This window comes from Mustelus asterias, unplaced genomic scaffold (genome assembly GCF_964213995.1).
Source record: "Mustelus asterias unplaced genomic scaffold, sMusAst1.hap1.1 HAP1_SCAFFOLD_152, whole genome shotgun sequence".
Lineage (NCBI taxonomy): Eukaryota > Metazoa > Chordata > Chondrichthyes > Carcharhiniformes > Triakidae > Mustelus > Mustelus asterias.
The window spans coordinates 463036-476956 of NW_027590173.1; the positions used below are offsets into that span (position 1 = coordinate 463036).

At 48.7% G+C, this 13921-nt stretch overlaps 4 protein-coding genes across 4 annotated transcripts in view; 1 reads left to right on the forward strand and 3 right to left on the reverse strand.

Annotated features, from left to right (window-relative positions):
- The first annotated feature begins 2075 nt into the window (after positions 1–2075).
- Positions 2076–13921, forward strand: part of LOC144485064 (uncharacterized) — a 213841-nt gene continuing 201995 nt past the window's right edge. Inside the window, exon 1 of the mRNA XM_078203363.1 lies at positions 2076–2461. Within this exon, the coding sequence (XP_078059489.1) occupies positions 2076–2461 (386 nt within the window). The remainder of the gene's footprint in view (positions 2462–13921) is intronic.
- Positions 8105–8515, reverse strand: LOC144485078 (histone H3). Its single transcript, XM_078203371.1, has one exon. The coding sequence runs from the start codon at positions 8513–8515 to the stop codon at positions 8105–8107; it is 411 nt and encodes a 136-aa protein (XP_078059497.1).
- Positions 9851–10162, reverse strand: LOC144485046 (histone H4). Its single transcript, XM_078203347.1, has one exon. The coding sequence runs from the start codon at positions 10160–10162 to the stop codon at positions 9851–9853; it is 312 nt and encodes a 103-aa protein (XP_078059473.1).
- LOC144485063 (histone H1-like) lies at positions 11048–11698 on the reverse strand. The gene has a single exon (XM_078203362.1). The coding sequence runs from the start codon at positions 11696–11698 to the stop codon at positions 11048–11050; it is 651 nt and encodes a 216-aa protein (XP_078059488.1).

Genomic DNA, 13921 nt, shown 5'->3' on the forward strand with positions numbered 1-13921 from the left:
CCTGTTTGTACAGGTCCCACCTTCCCCAGAATGTGTTCCAATTATCCACGTATCTGAAACCCTCCCTCCTACACCATCCCTGCAACCACATGTTTAACTGCACTCTCTCCCTATTCCTCAACTCGCTATCACGTGGTACCGGCAACGTACCACATGATGGCACATGATGATACCACAGATGACCACATGTTTTGTCTTGGCTCTCAGCTTCCAGCCCAGCTCCAGAAATTCCTGCTTTAAATCCCCGTCCCTTCTCTTACCTATGTCATTGGTACCAATGTGTACCACGACTTGTGACTGTTTCCCCTCCCCCTTCAGAATCCGGAAAACACGGTCTGAGACGTCACGGACCTTGGCATCCGGTAGGCAACATACCATCCGTGAGTCTCTTTTGCTGCCACAGAACCTCCTATCTATCCCTCTAACTAACGAGTCCCCAATTACTATTGCCCTCCCACTCTGCCCCTTACCCTCCCGAGCCACAGAGATGGACACAGTGCTGGAGATCCTCTCACTGCGGCTCACCACTGGTATGTCATCCCCCTCAACCTTATCCAAAGCGGAATACTTGTTGCTAAGGGGAACGACCACCGGGGATCCCTGCACGGACTGCTTTCTCCCAGCCCCTCTCACCGTCACCCATCTGTTTTCATTCTAACAGTTTATCTCTCTGCACCCGATCAAATCATTCACTGTAAACATCTCACTCACATCACCACTTAATCTTCCATGTTCAGGTTATTACAGGACTAGTCTTTGCAATCTGTCCTCATCATTTGAGTCTGGCATCACTGCTGAAATTCTGCTGCTCCCACTCCAAGGCCAATCTAATCTTCCTGGGTTGAACACAGTGATCTAAATGGGGTCTGAACAGAGTTTTCTGCAACTGTAACACAAATTCCAATCCTTCATAGACTATTAGCTTTATTACTTCACCTACCAGTTAATGATGTCTGTACACTGGGGGAGGTGATGGCCGAGTGGTATTATCACTATGCTATTAATCCAGAAACTCAGCTAATGTTCTGGGGACCCGGGTTCGAATCCTGCCACGGCAGTTGATGGAATTTAAATTTGATAAAAAAATATCTGGAATTAAGAATCTACTGATGACCGTGAAGTTATTGTCGATTGTCAGAAAATCCTATCTGGTTCACTTCCTTTCGGGAGGAAATCTGCCGTCCTTACCCGGTATGGCCGTCATGTGACTCCAGAGCCACAGCACTGTGGTTGACTCTCAACAGTCCTCTGAACAAGGGCAACTCAGGATGTGCATTAAATGCTGGCCAGTCAGCGATGCCCATGTCCCACAAATGAATTTTATAAAAACACGGCCCTCTGTTCGTCTACAGTTTCCTGCATCTCGCCACAAACATAACCACTCTGCTCTATTACATCACAAGGACGTTTTAAACGAAATGTGTTCCCAAGGATAATCTGTTTCTGTCACTATGAACTTTTCTCGTTGTTCTTTCAGCCGGTGTAAATCCAGAGAATGGAAGGGATGGAGGGAAAAATCTTTCCCGAATCCTATTTGGTCATCATTCCAATAACATTTGGGTGAGGAAATCTAATCGTCAGTCTCTGTGAAAAGCTGTAAACGGCACCTTCCTATTCGATGGTTAGAATGTAAAATGGAATAACTTCGACTGCTGTTTGTGTCTCCTGTCCTGTAAACCAAACACTGACCCAGAATTCACTCACTGCGATAGGAGAATGAAGCACATTGAAAGAAAATGTTAAAGCCGCACCTGCGATTGGTGACGGGAAGAGCTGAATGAAAGCAAATCAATAGAAGGGATTTGAAATCTCTGACTAAGGGCGACATTGATTTGAATTCGCTCCTTTCCCACAATGAAATTGGCGGGCTTTTGGAAATGGACAAATTCTCTGCTTCTGCCGGTTGTTGTGGGGAAATCCCGCCCTCTTCTGTTTCCAGTGAGCTGATTGGTGAAGAATATAGGCAAATGAGGTGAATAGAGCAGCGGCCAATCAGAGGAGCTGTCAGTTTATAAGAACAGTCAATGCTGGAGAAATTGCTGATTCTTTGTGAAAGTGTTTGTGAGATTGTGCAAATGTCTGGAAGAGGAAAGGGCGGCGGGAAAGCTCGGGCCAAGGCCAAGTCTCGCTCCTCCCGGGCTGGACTGCAGTTCCCGGTGGGCCGTGTTCACAGGCACCTGAGAAAGGGCAACTATGCTGAGCGTGTGGGTGCCGGAGCCCCGGTCTATCTGGCTGCTGTGCTCGAGTATCTGACCGCTGAAATCCTGGAGCTGGCCGGGAACGCGGCCCGGGACAACAAGAAGACCCGCATCATCCCCAGACACCTGCAGCTGGCCGTCCGCAACGACGAGGAGCTCAACAAGCTGCTGGGAGGGGTGACCATCGCTCAGGGCGGGGTGCTGCCTAATATCCAGGCCGTGCTGCTGCCCAAGAAAAGCAGCGCTGGGGCCGCGAAGAGCAAGTGAAGCGCCCATTCTTTAATCTGATAACCCAAAGGCTCTTTTCAGAGCCACTCATTTTACCTGAAAAAGGGCGAGCTGGTGTCTATCGGTCAGTTTCTGCACTGTTATTCACAGCACAGCTGTTTCCCGCTTGGAGAGAGTCTTAGCAGGAGTGCTGAGAGTAAGCAAAGAAGTGATTTAATTATTCATTTATTCATTTAAGGGTATTCCTAGTATATTTCGCGGGCTTTTTTCAGGGTTTTGAATTGAGGAAGTGAGGTCGGCTGAAGGGGATTCTGGGAGGTTGAGTCTTAGTATAAAAGGCAGTTACCTGGGGCGTTCGCCTGGAGCATTAAAAGCCGGCTGCACTATACAGAGGGCAGCGTCGGGAGCGGGCAGTGGAGTGAGTGGGAAGCAGAGTGTGAACTATAAGGGCTTTGGCTCACAGGGCTTGAGTGAGTGGGAAGCAGAGTGTGAACTATAAGGGCTTTGGCTCACAGGGCTTAGGCTGAAAGGGCGAGGCAAGGCTAGTTATTTTTTATCCAACCCTATAAAGGATAAGGGCAGGTATGAGTGATCGGCCAGTTCAGTGCTTCCGATGTGGGAGTTCCTGCAAACACCTAGCTTCCCAGAGGTTCACATATGTGCCAGGTGCGTGGAACTGCAGCTCTTGAGGGACCGTGTCATGGAACTGGAGCTGCTGACCTTAGGCTAGTCAGGGAAAATGGGAGAAAAATTGACAGGAGTTATAGGCAACTAGTTACACCGGGGCATCGGGAGGAAGACACGTGGGTCAGAGTTAGGAGTAAAGGGCAGAAGGGTAAAGTACCAGGGAGTACTCCAGTGGCGGTCTCTCAAAATAGGAAGGGCTTGGTGACAGGTGTGGGAGGGGAGTGAACAGTTAGAAGAGGGGTCACCTGTGGTTGTCCCACTCCAAAACAGGTATATTGTTTTGGATAGTGTGGAGGAGTGTGCCTCTCCAGGGGTAAGACACAGTGACCAGGTCACTGGCACACAGTCAGGCTCTGTGGCCCGGAAAGGGAAGAGGGGGGTTAGGAGAGCGATAGTGGTGGGGGATGCATCAGTTAGAGGCACAGACAGGCGATTCTGTGGGGGCGAACGGGACTCCAGGATGGTAGTCTGCCTACCTGGTGCTGGGGTCACGGATGTCTCCGAACGGATAGGAGGCATATTAAAAGGGGAAGATAAAGAAACGGATGTCATTATACACATTGGTGGAAATGACGTAGATAGGAAGAGTAGGGGGATCCTAAGAGAGCAATTCAGGGAGTTGGGAAATAGGTTAAAAAGTAGGGTCACTAGGGTGGCCATCTCTGGGCTGCTCCCAATGCCTCGTGCCAGTGAGGCTAAGAATAGGGAGTTGGTACAAATGAATGCCTGGCTAAAGGACTGGTCCAGGAGGGAGGGCTTCATTTTCATAGATCAATGGGAAGTTTTCAGGAGAGGATGGCACCTGTACAAGAAGGAGGGGTCACAACTAAGTTGGAAGGGCACAAATATCCTGGCTGGGAGCTTTGCTAGTGCAGTTCGGGGGGGTTTAAACTAGTATGGCAGGGGGGTGGGGATCAAAATATTAGGTCTACAAGTGTGGAGGCTGGGGACGAGCTTGGGGCTGGGACAAGGCTGGCAAAGAAGAAGAGCACTCTGGGGGAGGACGACCTCACTGGGCCTGGAGGTCTGGAGTGCTTATACTTCAATGCAAGGAGCGTAGCAGGTAAGACAGACGAACTTGGGGCCTTAATGCGCACGAGGAATTTGGATGTGGTTGCGGTGACAGAGACTTGGTTGAAAGAGGGACAGGACTGGCAGCTGAATATTCCAGGGTACAAGTGTTTTAGGCGAGACAAAGGAGGGGCCAAAAGAGGTGGGGGAGTAGCGGTATTAGTTGGAGAGCATATATATTACAGCGGTGCAGAGGGAGGACAATTCAGAGGGGTCGTGTAACGAGTCACTCTGGGTGGAGCTTAGAAACAGGAAAGGCGCAGTCACTATGTTGGGGGTGTACTACAGGCCCCCCAACAGCCCAAGGGAAGTGGAAGAATGGATATGTCAGGAGATACTGGATAGGTGCAGGAAAAATAGGGTTGTTGTAGTGGGAGACTTCAATTTCCCTGGTATAGACTGGAAATCGCTGAGGGCAGGGACTCTGGATGGGGAGGAATTTGTAAAATGTGTACAGGAGGGTTCGTTGGAACAATATGTAGACAGCCCGACTAGAGAGGGGGCTATACTGGACCTGGTACTGGGGAATGAGCCCGGTCAGGTCTTCAAAGTTTTGGTAGGGGAACATGTGGCAAATAGTGACCACAATTCTGTTAGCTTTAGGATAGTGATGGAAAAGGATGAGTGGTGTCCCAAGGGTAAGGTGTTGGATTGGGGGAAGGCCAACTTTAGTGGGATCAGGCAGAAATTGGCAGCTCTTGATTGGGAGAGGCTGTTTGAGGGTAAATCCACATCTGGTATGTGGCAGTCTTTTAAGGAATGGTTGTTAGGGCTACAGGACAAGCATGTGCCTGTAAAAAAGAAGGATAGGAAGGGTAGGATTAGAGAACCGTGGATAACCAGGGAAATTGAGGGACTGGTCAAAAAGAAAAGAGAGGCATATGTTAGGTCCAAGCAGCTAAAAACGGAGGGAGCTCTGGAGGAGTACAAAGAAAGTAGGAAAGTACTCAAACGGGGGATGAGAAGAGCAAAAAGGGGTCACGAAATGTTCTTGGCAGACAGGATTAAGGAGAATCCCAAGGCATTTTATTCATACGTTGGGAACAAAAGGGTTGTTAGGGAAAAAATCGGACCTCTCAGGGACAAAAGTGGGGACTTATGCTTGGAGCCCAAAGAAGTAGGGGAGATCCTAAATGAATACCTTGCGTCGGTATTCACAAAGGAGAGGGATGTGTTGACTGGGAGTGTCTCGGAGGGGAGTGTTGAACCGTTGGAGAAAATCTCCATTACAAAGGAGGAAGTGTTAGGTTTGTTAGAGAATATAAAGACTGACAAATCCCCAGGGCCTGATGGAATCTATCCAAGGCTGCTCAGGGAGACGAGAGGTGAAATCGTTGGGCCTCTGACGCAAATCTTTGTCTCGTCACTGGACGCAGGTGAGGTCCCAGAGGATTGGAGGATAGCCAATGTGGTCCCGTTATTTAAGAAGGGTAGGAAGGATAACCCGGGTAATTATAGGCCGGTGAGCTTGACGTCCGTGGTGGGGAAGTTGTTGGAGAAGATTCTTAGAGATAGGATGTATGCGCATTTAGAAAGGAATAAACTCATTAACGATAGTCAGCATGGTTTTGTGAGAGGGAGGTCATGCCTCACTAACCTGGTGGTGTTTTTTGAAGAAGTGACCAGAATGGTTGACGAAGGAAGGGCCGTGGATGTTGTCTATATGGACTTTAGTAAAGCGTTTGACAAAGTCCCTCATGGTAGGCTAGTGAAAAAGGTTGGATCTCATGGGATAAAGGGGGAGGTGGCTAGATGGGTGGAGAACTGGCTTGGTCATAGAAGACAGAGGGTGGTAGTGGAAGGGTCTTTTTCCGGCTGGAGGCCTGTGACTAGTGGTGTACCGCAGAGCTCTGTATTGGGACCTCTGCTGTTTGTGATTTATATAAATGATCTGGAAGAAGGAGTAACTGGGGTGATCAGTAAGTTTGCGGACGACACAAAACTGGCAAGACTTGCAGATAGTGAGGAGCATTGTCAGAAGCTACAGAAGGATATAGATAGGCTGGAAATTTGGGCAAAGAAATGGCAGATGGAGTTCAATCCTGATAAATGCGAAGTGATGCATTTTGGTGGGAATAATGTAGGGAGGAGCTACACGATAAATGGAAGAACCATAAAGGGTGTAGAGACGCAGAGGGACCTGGGTGTGCAAGTCCACAGATCTTTGAAGGTGACGTCACAGGTGGAGAAGGTGGTGAAGAAGGCATATGGCATGCTTGCCTTTATAGGACGGGGCATAGAGTATAAAAGTTGGGGGCTGATGTTGCAGATGTATAGAACGTTGGTTCAGCCGCATTTGGAATACTGCGTCCAGTTCTGGTCGCCACACTACCAGAAGGACGTGGAGGCTTTGGAGAGAGCACAGAGGAGGTTTACCAGGATGTTGCCTGGTATGGAGGGGCTTGGTTATGAGGAGAGATTGGGGAAACTGGGGTTGTTCTCCTTGGAAAGACGGAGGATGAGGGGAGACTTAATAGAGGTGTATAAAATTATGAAAGGCATAGATAGGGTGAACGGTGGGAAGCTTTTCACCAGGTCGGTGGTGACGTTCACGAGGGGTCATAGGTTCAAGGTGAAGGGGGGGAGGTTTAACACAGATATCAGAAGGACATATTTTACACAGAGGGTCGTGGGGGCCTGGAATGTGTTGCCGGGCAAGGTGGTGGAGGCGGACACACTGGGAACGTTTAAGACTTATCTAGACAGCTATATGAACGGAGTGGGAATGGAGGGATACAAAAGAGTGGTCTAGTTTGGACCAGGGAGCGGCGCGGGCTAATTGTTCTTTGTTTCTCGTTTCAAGGCTTCATTCTATGATCATCTTGCTGGTGCCAGTACAGAGCGAGACTGCGGATAGTTGGGAACCTGTCTCGGGGGCAGGGAATTCAGATGGTGTTCGTAAAGCAGAAGTGGAAATGAATAGGGTTGGGAAGCATTTTCTGATCAGGGCCAGTGTGATCTCCTGGACTCGTTTCGATCGCCTCAGGGGGTCGGAGAGGAATTTCCCAGATTTTTCTTTCTCCATATTGGCCCTGGGGTTTTCACTCTGGGTTTTTGCCTCTCCCTGGAGATCACATGGTCTGGAATGGGGGGGTGGGGGTGAGTTAATAGGTTGTGATGAACAAAGCATCGTAGCTGTGAGGGACAGCTTGGTGGATAGGATATTAGGATGTAGATAGGCTGGAAAATTGGGCGGGGATCCTGGATTCAATCCTGGACCGGGGAGCGGCGCGGGCTTGGAGGGCCGAAGGGCCTGTTCCTGTGCTGTATTGTTCTTTGTTCTTTTTCGTACTATTGACACATACAGTATTTTAATGCAAGTTGCTGCTGTTTATTGGGGAAACTATCCCAGTGAACATAAATGCTCCTATTTCAAATATAATTGCTTTAAAATGTGATAATCTGCGAGGACATTCATCTGCAGCCCATCGGTTTTCAGTCAGTCACTATCTGGAAAAGTGTTAATTATTGTCTATGCGAATGTGCAAGCGTTTCTGCAATGGCTATATCTGTGTGAGTGGGCTCCTGTTTGAGACATGCTTCATATTCTGAACCTAATTGACGCAATTTTCAACACTCGCTGCGACTCGAAACACGTGCGGAGAAAGTGGATTTGCGGAATTATTGCTCGGAAACTGAAATGATCGCAGGTTTAATAAAACCACTTTAAAATTGAATTGCGGCAGAATTGTTAACGGCATCGTTTTTACTCTAACCATCGAAGGATTGGAGATATGAGTGACCCCAATGCAACGGAGAGTTAATTGTAACATTGAGAGGTTTCAGTACTGGAGTCCTGGGAATATTCTGTCCTGGGAATTCAAACACGAGAATCGTTAACAGGAGATCGCAGCTCTTTCATTTGCCGATTTTGTGGCTCTTAAAAGAGCCGTTGTTGTACTTGGTGCTGAAGTCGGGGTTTAGGCGCGTTCCCCGCGGATGCGGCGGGCCAGCTGGATGTCTTTGGGCATGATGGTGACTCGCTTGGCGTGGATGGCGCACAGGTTGGTGTCCTCAAAGAGCCCCACCAGGTAAGCCTCGCTGGCCTCCTGCAGGGCCATGACGGCCGAGCTCTGGAAGCGCAGGTCTGTCTTGAAGTCCTGAGCGATCTCTCGCACCAGGCGCTGGAAGGGCAGTTTGCGGATCAGCAGCTCGGTGGATTTCTGGTAGCGGCGGATCTCCCTCAGAGCCACAGTGCCGGGTCTGTAGCGATGAGGCTTCTTCACTCCGCCCGTGGCTGGAGCGCTCTTCCGGGCCGCTTTGGTAGCCAGCTGTTTGCGAGGAGCTTTCCCTCCGGTCGATTTGCGCGCTGTCTGCTTGGTCCTGGCCATTTTCTGAGCGGATTCAGCACAATCTCTGAGACGCAAACTGTCTGCCCTGCATCCGCCTTTTTAAACTCTGTGAGGAACCGCCCCCAGCGGGAATTGGCCCAGGAAGTTTCAATCAAACTCTGACCAGGGAATTAATGTCTGTAACTCAGGTTCTGATTGGTTCAGTTGTTTTGTTAACCGCGCCTTTCAGAAATTGGGCCGTTTTCGATGCAGGAAATAGCCGTCTGTATAAAAGACGGCTATTTATCCCGTCCTTATTAAAACAAACATTACTCGAAATATTGAAGATTTGAAGTCTATCTCCCTGCACTGAGTGCTTTAGACCCTTTCCCCGCTCTCTGGGCTGTTCATTCCCAGAATCTCCCGCTGTTCCACTCGATCCCTGTCCCTTTCCTCTCCAGCCCATTCAGATTTCCCCTCTCCTGCCGCTTGTAACATTCGCCGCCGTTTCCGGGGAAAGGATCAGAAATCCTTCTCTGTGTCTCCCTGAAGCCGGTGTGAAAGGGGTTGAGTCTGTTGTTTGTTACAGAGAGTGACTTCATATTTGTCCCGTTTGACATTACTGAATAGAGCCGTTTACCGCCCGTGGCGGACAAATGTTCAGAAATGAAACCTCTTTGTAAAATAATCTTAGAGCAGAATATTAATTGAGAATCTATTTTTAATAAGTTAAGAATTTGTCTCAATTCCCTTTCCCGCGCTGAAATTGGCGGCATTTCCCCCCAATTCAAAATTTCTGCCGGTTGACAGTTGAAGCCAATGATTGGTTCAATGTTCACATTCGATGCTCTGCGATTGGTTCAGAGCTGCGAATGCGGAGAGGATGGCCAATCAGAAGCAGGCTGGGGTTGGAGCGGCTCAAACTGCGGGAATTGCGGGTTTGTGAATGACTGAGCGGAAACTGATCAGTTTCACAAAGCGTCAGTTTCAGTGCAGGAAACAACCGTCTGGGGCAAATAGCATCACAACTGGGACTGGTTCCAGTGAACGATTCACCGGCTGCTGCTACTAAACTCCGCTATTCCAGAGAAAGCTTTGATACACTATGAAAACACTGTGATTAGGCAGGAGTGATGTGGCGTTTCACTGAGGGCACATGTCAACTGTGGGCTGATTCGACAATACACTAAATTTCAAAAACAATCCGCATGGCTGCTCCAAATGAAATGTTAAATTCGGTGATTCCCGCACTGTAACCTAAACAAAACAAACATGCATCTCAAACATTGAACAGCCTGTCCCAGCTCCGTCCCCAGGTCACTGCTCTCTCTGTGAAGCGGTGAGTGGCCCTTAAAAGAGCCTTTGTTGTGTGTTCGGGAGAAAGGATCGAGTTGTTCAGCCGCCGAATCCATAGAGAGTGCGGCCCTGGCGTTTCAGAGCGTACACCACATCCATGGCAGTGACCGTCTTGCGCTTGGCGTGTTCAGTGTAGGTGACCGCATCCCTGATCACATTCTCCAGGAAAACCTTCAGCACCCCGCGAGTCTCCTCATAGATCAAACCCGAGATCCGCTTGACACCGCCACGGCGAGCGAGGCGGCGGATTGCTGGCTTGGTGATGCCCTGGATATTATCACGGAGCACTTTGCGGTGCCGCTTTGCTCCGCCTTTACCCAGTCCTTTGCCTCCTTTCCCTCTGCCAGACATGATGATTCTTCACTCAGATCACTGCGCAATATGAGACAGGAACTTTTTCAGGCTCCTTTTATACAGCCCGCCCCGACCTGACTGAGAAAGGCGGAGTGAGAGCAGAGAGGGGAGGAGGGAGTGAAGATTAAACACAGAGCGGGAGGGAGGAGAGAGCCGGACCGACACACACACACAAACACAGAACGGCCCCTGATCTTTCAGCTCCACCTCCAGTTTCTGCAACCGCCAATTTCAACCCGTTTATTAACAATGGAAGCGAAACACAGCTCCCCACACAAACCCTTCCAGAGCCGCCCTTCACACACAAGAGTTTCCACAAACCCGGAGCTTTGAAATATGGAATCAAAACAGAAAATGCTGCAAATAATCAGCAGCTCCGGCAGCTTTTGTGAAGAGAGAGAGACAGAGTTAACGATTCGGGTCGTGACTCTTTGCTTTTGTGTTTTTAAACCTGGCCCCGTTATAATTCCCAGTCAGTAATATTCCGACCTAAACACAGCAAGAATCTCCCTCAGTAACATCCTCACCCACATCCGCTTCCAGCTGTTTACAAATACCTTATTGCAGCTGTTTGGGGAAATCTCCTGTGTTAAAATTGAAGTTGGAAAGCGGTATTTAGCCGCCAGTGTTACTGTCTCACACTGAATCTACCAGACATCTTTATTATGAGAGAAAGTGACGATTGAACAAATGTGAAATTCAAATGAAATTCAGTATCTGCTGTGTTTTGCTTTAGTCTGAATTTGAAATGATCTCTATTGAGAATGAGCCGGGCCGCGGGACAGGAATCATTTCCTTTCGGGATCAGCTCTTTCCTGAGAGATGTGGGTGGCTCTGAGAAGAGCCTTTGGGTTCAGAGGTTTACAATTTGCTCGGGTTGTTTCACTTCTTTCCTGACGCTTTCTTCGCTTTTGCTGCTTTCACTTTGGGTTTGGCCTTCGATTTAGTCGCTTTTTTGACAGACTTTCCGCCCGTCACCTTCTTCACAGGAGACTTTTTCTTCAGGGCTGCTTTCTTCACCGCCTTTTTTGGAGTTGCCGCCTTCTTGCTGCTTGTTTTCTTCACTGTTGATTTCTTCACTGGAGTTTTCTTTGCTGCGAGTTTCTTGGCTGCGGGTTTCTTTGTTGTCACCTTCTTGGCCGCTGTTTTCTTTACTAAAGATTTCTTGGCTGTTGGTTTCTTCAACTTCTTTCCCATTTTCCCCGGGCTTTCCTTCTGAGCGAGTTTGAAGGAGCCGGAGGCGCCCTGTCCCTTTGTCTGCACCAGAGACCCTGTCTCCACCTTCCTCTTGATCGTTAACCTGATCTGGGAGACGCGCTTCCCCACATCCACTCCGCTGCCAGCCAAAGCTTTCTTTATCGCGGCCAGGGACATCCCCTTGCGATCGCTGCAACCCGCCACAACATTGAGGATCTGCTCGCCTAACTTGGGACCGGCTGCCGCAGGTCGGGGAGCCGCCTTCTTCTTCCTGGGAGACTTCACTTGAGCGGGAGCGGCTGGAGGAGCCGTTTCGGCGGCTGCACTTTCAGTCATATCCGAGAGTGTGTGGAAAATCTGTGTGAGTCAGAACTGGATCCGAAATGAACCCAGTGGTGGCGGCACAGAGCAACTTAAAGGCAGAGAGCGGACGGAGCAGAGACAAGCTGCTGTCAGCTCCCGGCTCCTCCAGCCTCTCTGTGTTTCTCTCTCCTCACAAACTCTCCCCTTGCAATGAAATTCCGCCTCTCCAGAGATCCAGCTCACATCCTTCATGTCTCTGACACACGAATGTTTGCTGTTGAAAAGGTTTCACTCGAACTGAGAACTCCATTTTCCACTGAAACCCGTTTTACTGCTGCACTGATCGCGCTCTCACACGCGATAGCTGACATGTTCTCTACTTTTCCACTGAAATCTTCAATTTAGCGAAACAATTGCCTTGAAATCTCATTTTGGGGCTCAGCAGGGGGATTGGGGGGAATCTTTGATTGAAAATCGTTTTATTTTACACAAGAGAAACTCGGAGATCTCATGATCAGAACAGACACACAAACACAGTTGGATTAGTCTGACCCGCCCGCTCCTTTCATACACTCTCTCTTCCACAATATTCACACCTACACATTCACAGGACAAAACCTTTACCAACTGTAAGGTCCCAGCACGGAATGTTTTACTCTTTCCGGCCTTTGCTCCGGATGCCAGGGGGTTAGTTACAGTTTTTCACCTCAGTAACTGTTAAACACTCTGAGGCCCGCTCCCCACAGTTTGTCTTTGAATTCATTCATGGAATGTGAGTGTCGCTGTCTGGGTCAGTATTTATTGCCCAGACTAGCTGCAGGAAGGATGTTTTAGAACATAGAACATAGAAAGCCACAGCACAAACAGGCCCTTCGGCCCACAAGTTGCGCTGATCATATCCCTACCTCTCGGCCTATCTATAGCCCTCAATCCCATTAAATCCCATGTACTCATCCAGAAGTCTCTTAAAAGACCCCAACGAGTTTGCCTCCACCACCACCGACGTCAGCCGATTCCACTCACCCACCACCCTCTGAGTGAAAAACTTACCCCTAACATCACCTCTGTACCTACCCCCCAGCACCTTAAACCTGTGTCCTCTCGTAGCAACCATTTTAGCCCTTGGAAATAGCCTCTGAGAGTCTACCCTATCCAGACCTCTCAACATCTTGTAAACCTCTATCAGGTCACCTCTCATCCTTCGTCTCTCCAGGGAGAAGAGACCAAGCTCCCTCAACCTATCCTCATAAGGCATGCCCCCCAATCCAGGCAACATCCTTGTAAATCTCCTCTGCACCCTTTCAATGGCTTCAACATACGGCATAAATGGGTCTTTGTCCTTGGTTGGGGAATGTAGAACAAGGGGACACAGTCTTAGGATACAAGGTTCACCATTTAGAAATGAGATGAGGAGAGATTTCTTCACTTAGAACCTGTGGAATTCTCTACCACAGAAGCTGTGGCGACCAAGTCACTGCATATATTCAAGAAGGAGAGAGATAAATTTTTAGATTTTAATGGCATCAAGGGGTATTGGGGAAAACTGAGAATATGGAATTGAGATATAGGATCAGCCATGACCACATTGAATGATGCAACAGGCTCAAAGGCCTGAATGGCCGACTCCTGTTCCGAGTTTCTATGTTTCCAAGTTCTGATGAAAGGTCACAGACCTGAAAAACTAACTCTGTTTCTCTCTGTAGACAGATGCTGCACAATCTGCTGAGCTTTCTTTTCTGTTTCATTTCAGATTTCCAGCGTCTGAACTGAACCCAGCCAGAGTCAGCACCTTCAGGAGAGAGAGAGAGAGGAATCAGTGAGTGTAGAACTGAACACAGCCAGAGTCAGCACCTTCAATAGAGAGAGAGGAACCAGTGAGTGTAGAACTGAACACAGCCAGAGTCAGCACCTTCAGGAGAAAGAGAGAGAGGAATCAGTGAGTGTAGAACTGAACCCAGCCAGAGTCAGCACCTTCAGGGGATAGAGAGGTAATTAATTTAAGCCCTGTATTCAAAATCAGAAGTAGAGAGGATTTGATTTGATTTATTATTGTCACATGTATTAACATATTGTTTCTTGCGCGCTATCCAGACAAAACATACCGTTCATAGAGAAGGAAATGAGAGAGTGCAGAATGTAGTGTTACAGGAAAGAGGGGACCAATGACCAGTGAGCTGAACGTCGGTCGTAGGGCAGTTGCTGGAGTCCATTATCAAGCGTTTGAAAAGCAGTGCTCTAATCAGATAAAGTCAGCAT

What these genes read in the sequence shown, in the direction of transcription:
- LOC144485078 (XM_078203371.1), bottom strand. Translation starts at nt 8,515, where the DNA reads ATGGCCAGGACCAAGCAGACAGCGCGCAAATCGACCGGAGGGAAAGCT.
- LOC144485046 (XM_078203347.1), bottom strand. Translation starts at nt 10,162, where the DNA reads ATGTCTGGCAGAGGGAAAGGAGGCAAAGGACTGGGTAAAGGCGGAGCA.
- LOC144485063 (XM_078203362.1), bottom strand. Translation starts at nt 11,698, where the DNA reads ATGACTGAAAGTGCAGCCGCCGAAACGGCTCCTCCAGCCGCTCCCGCT.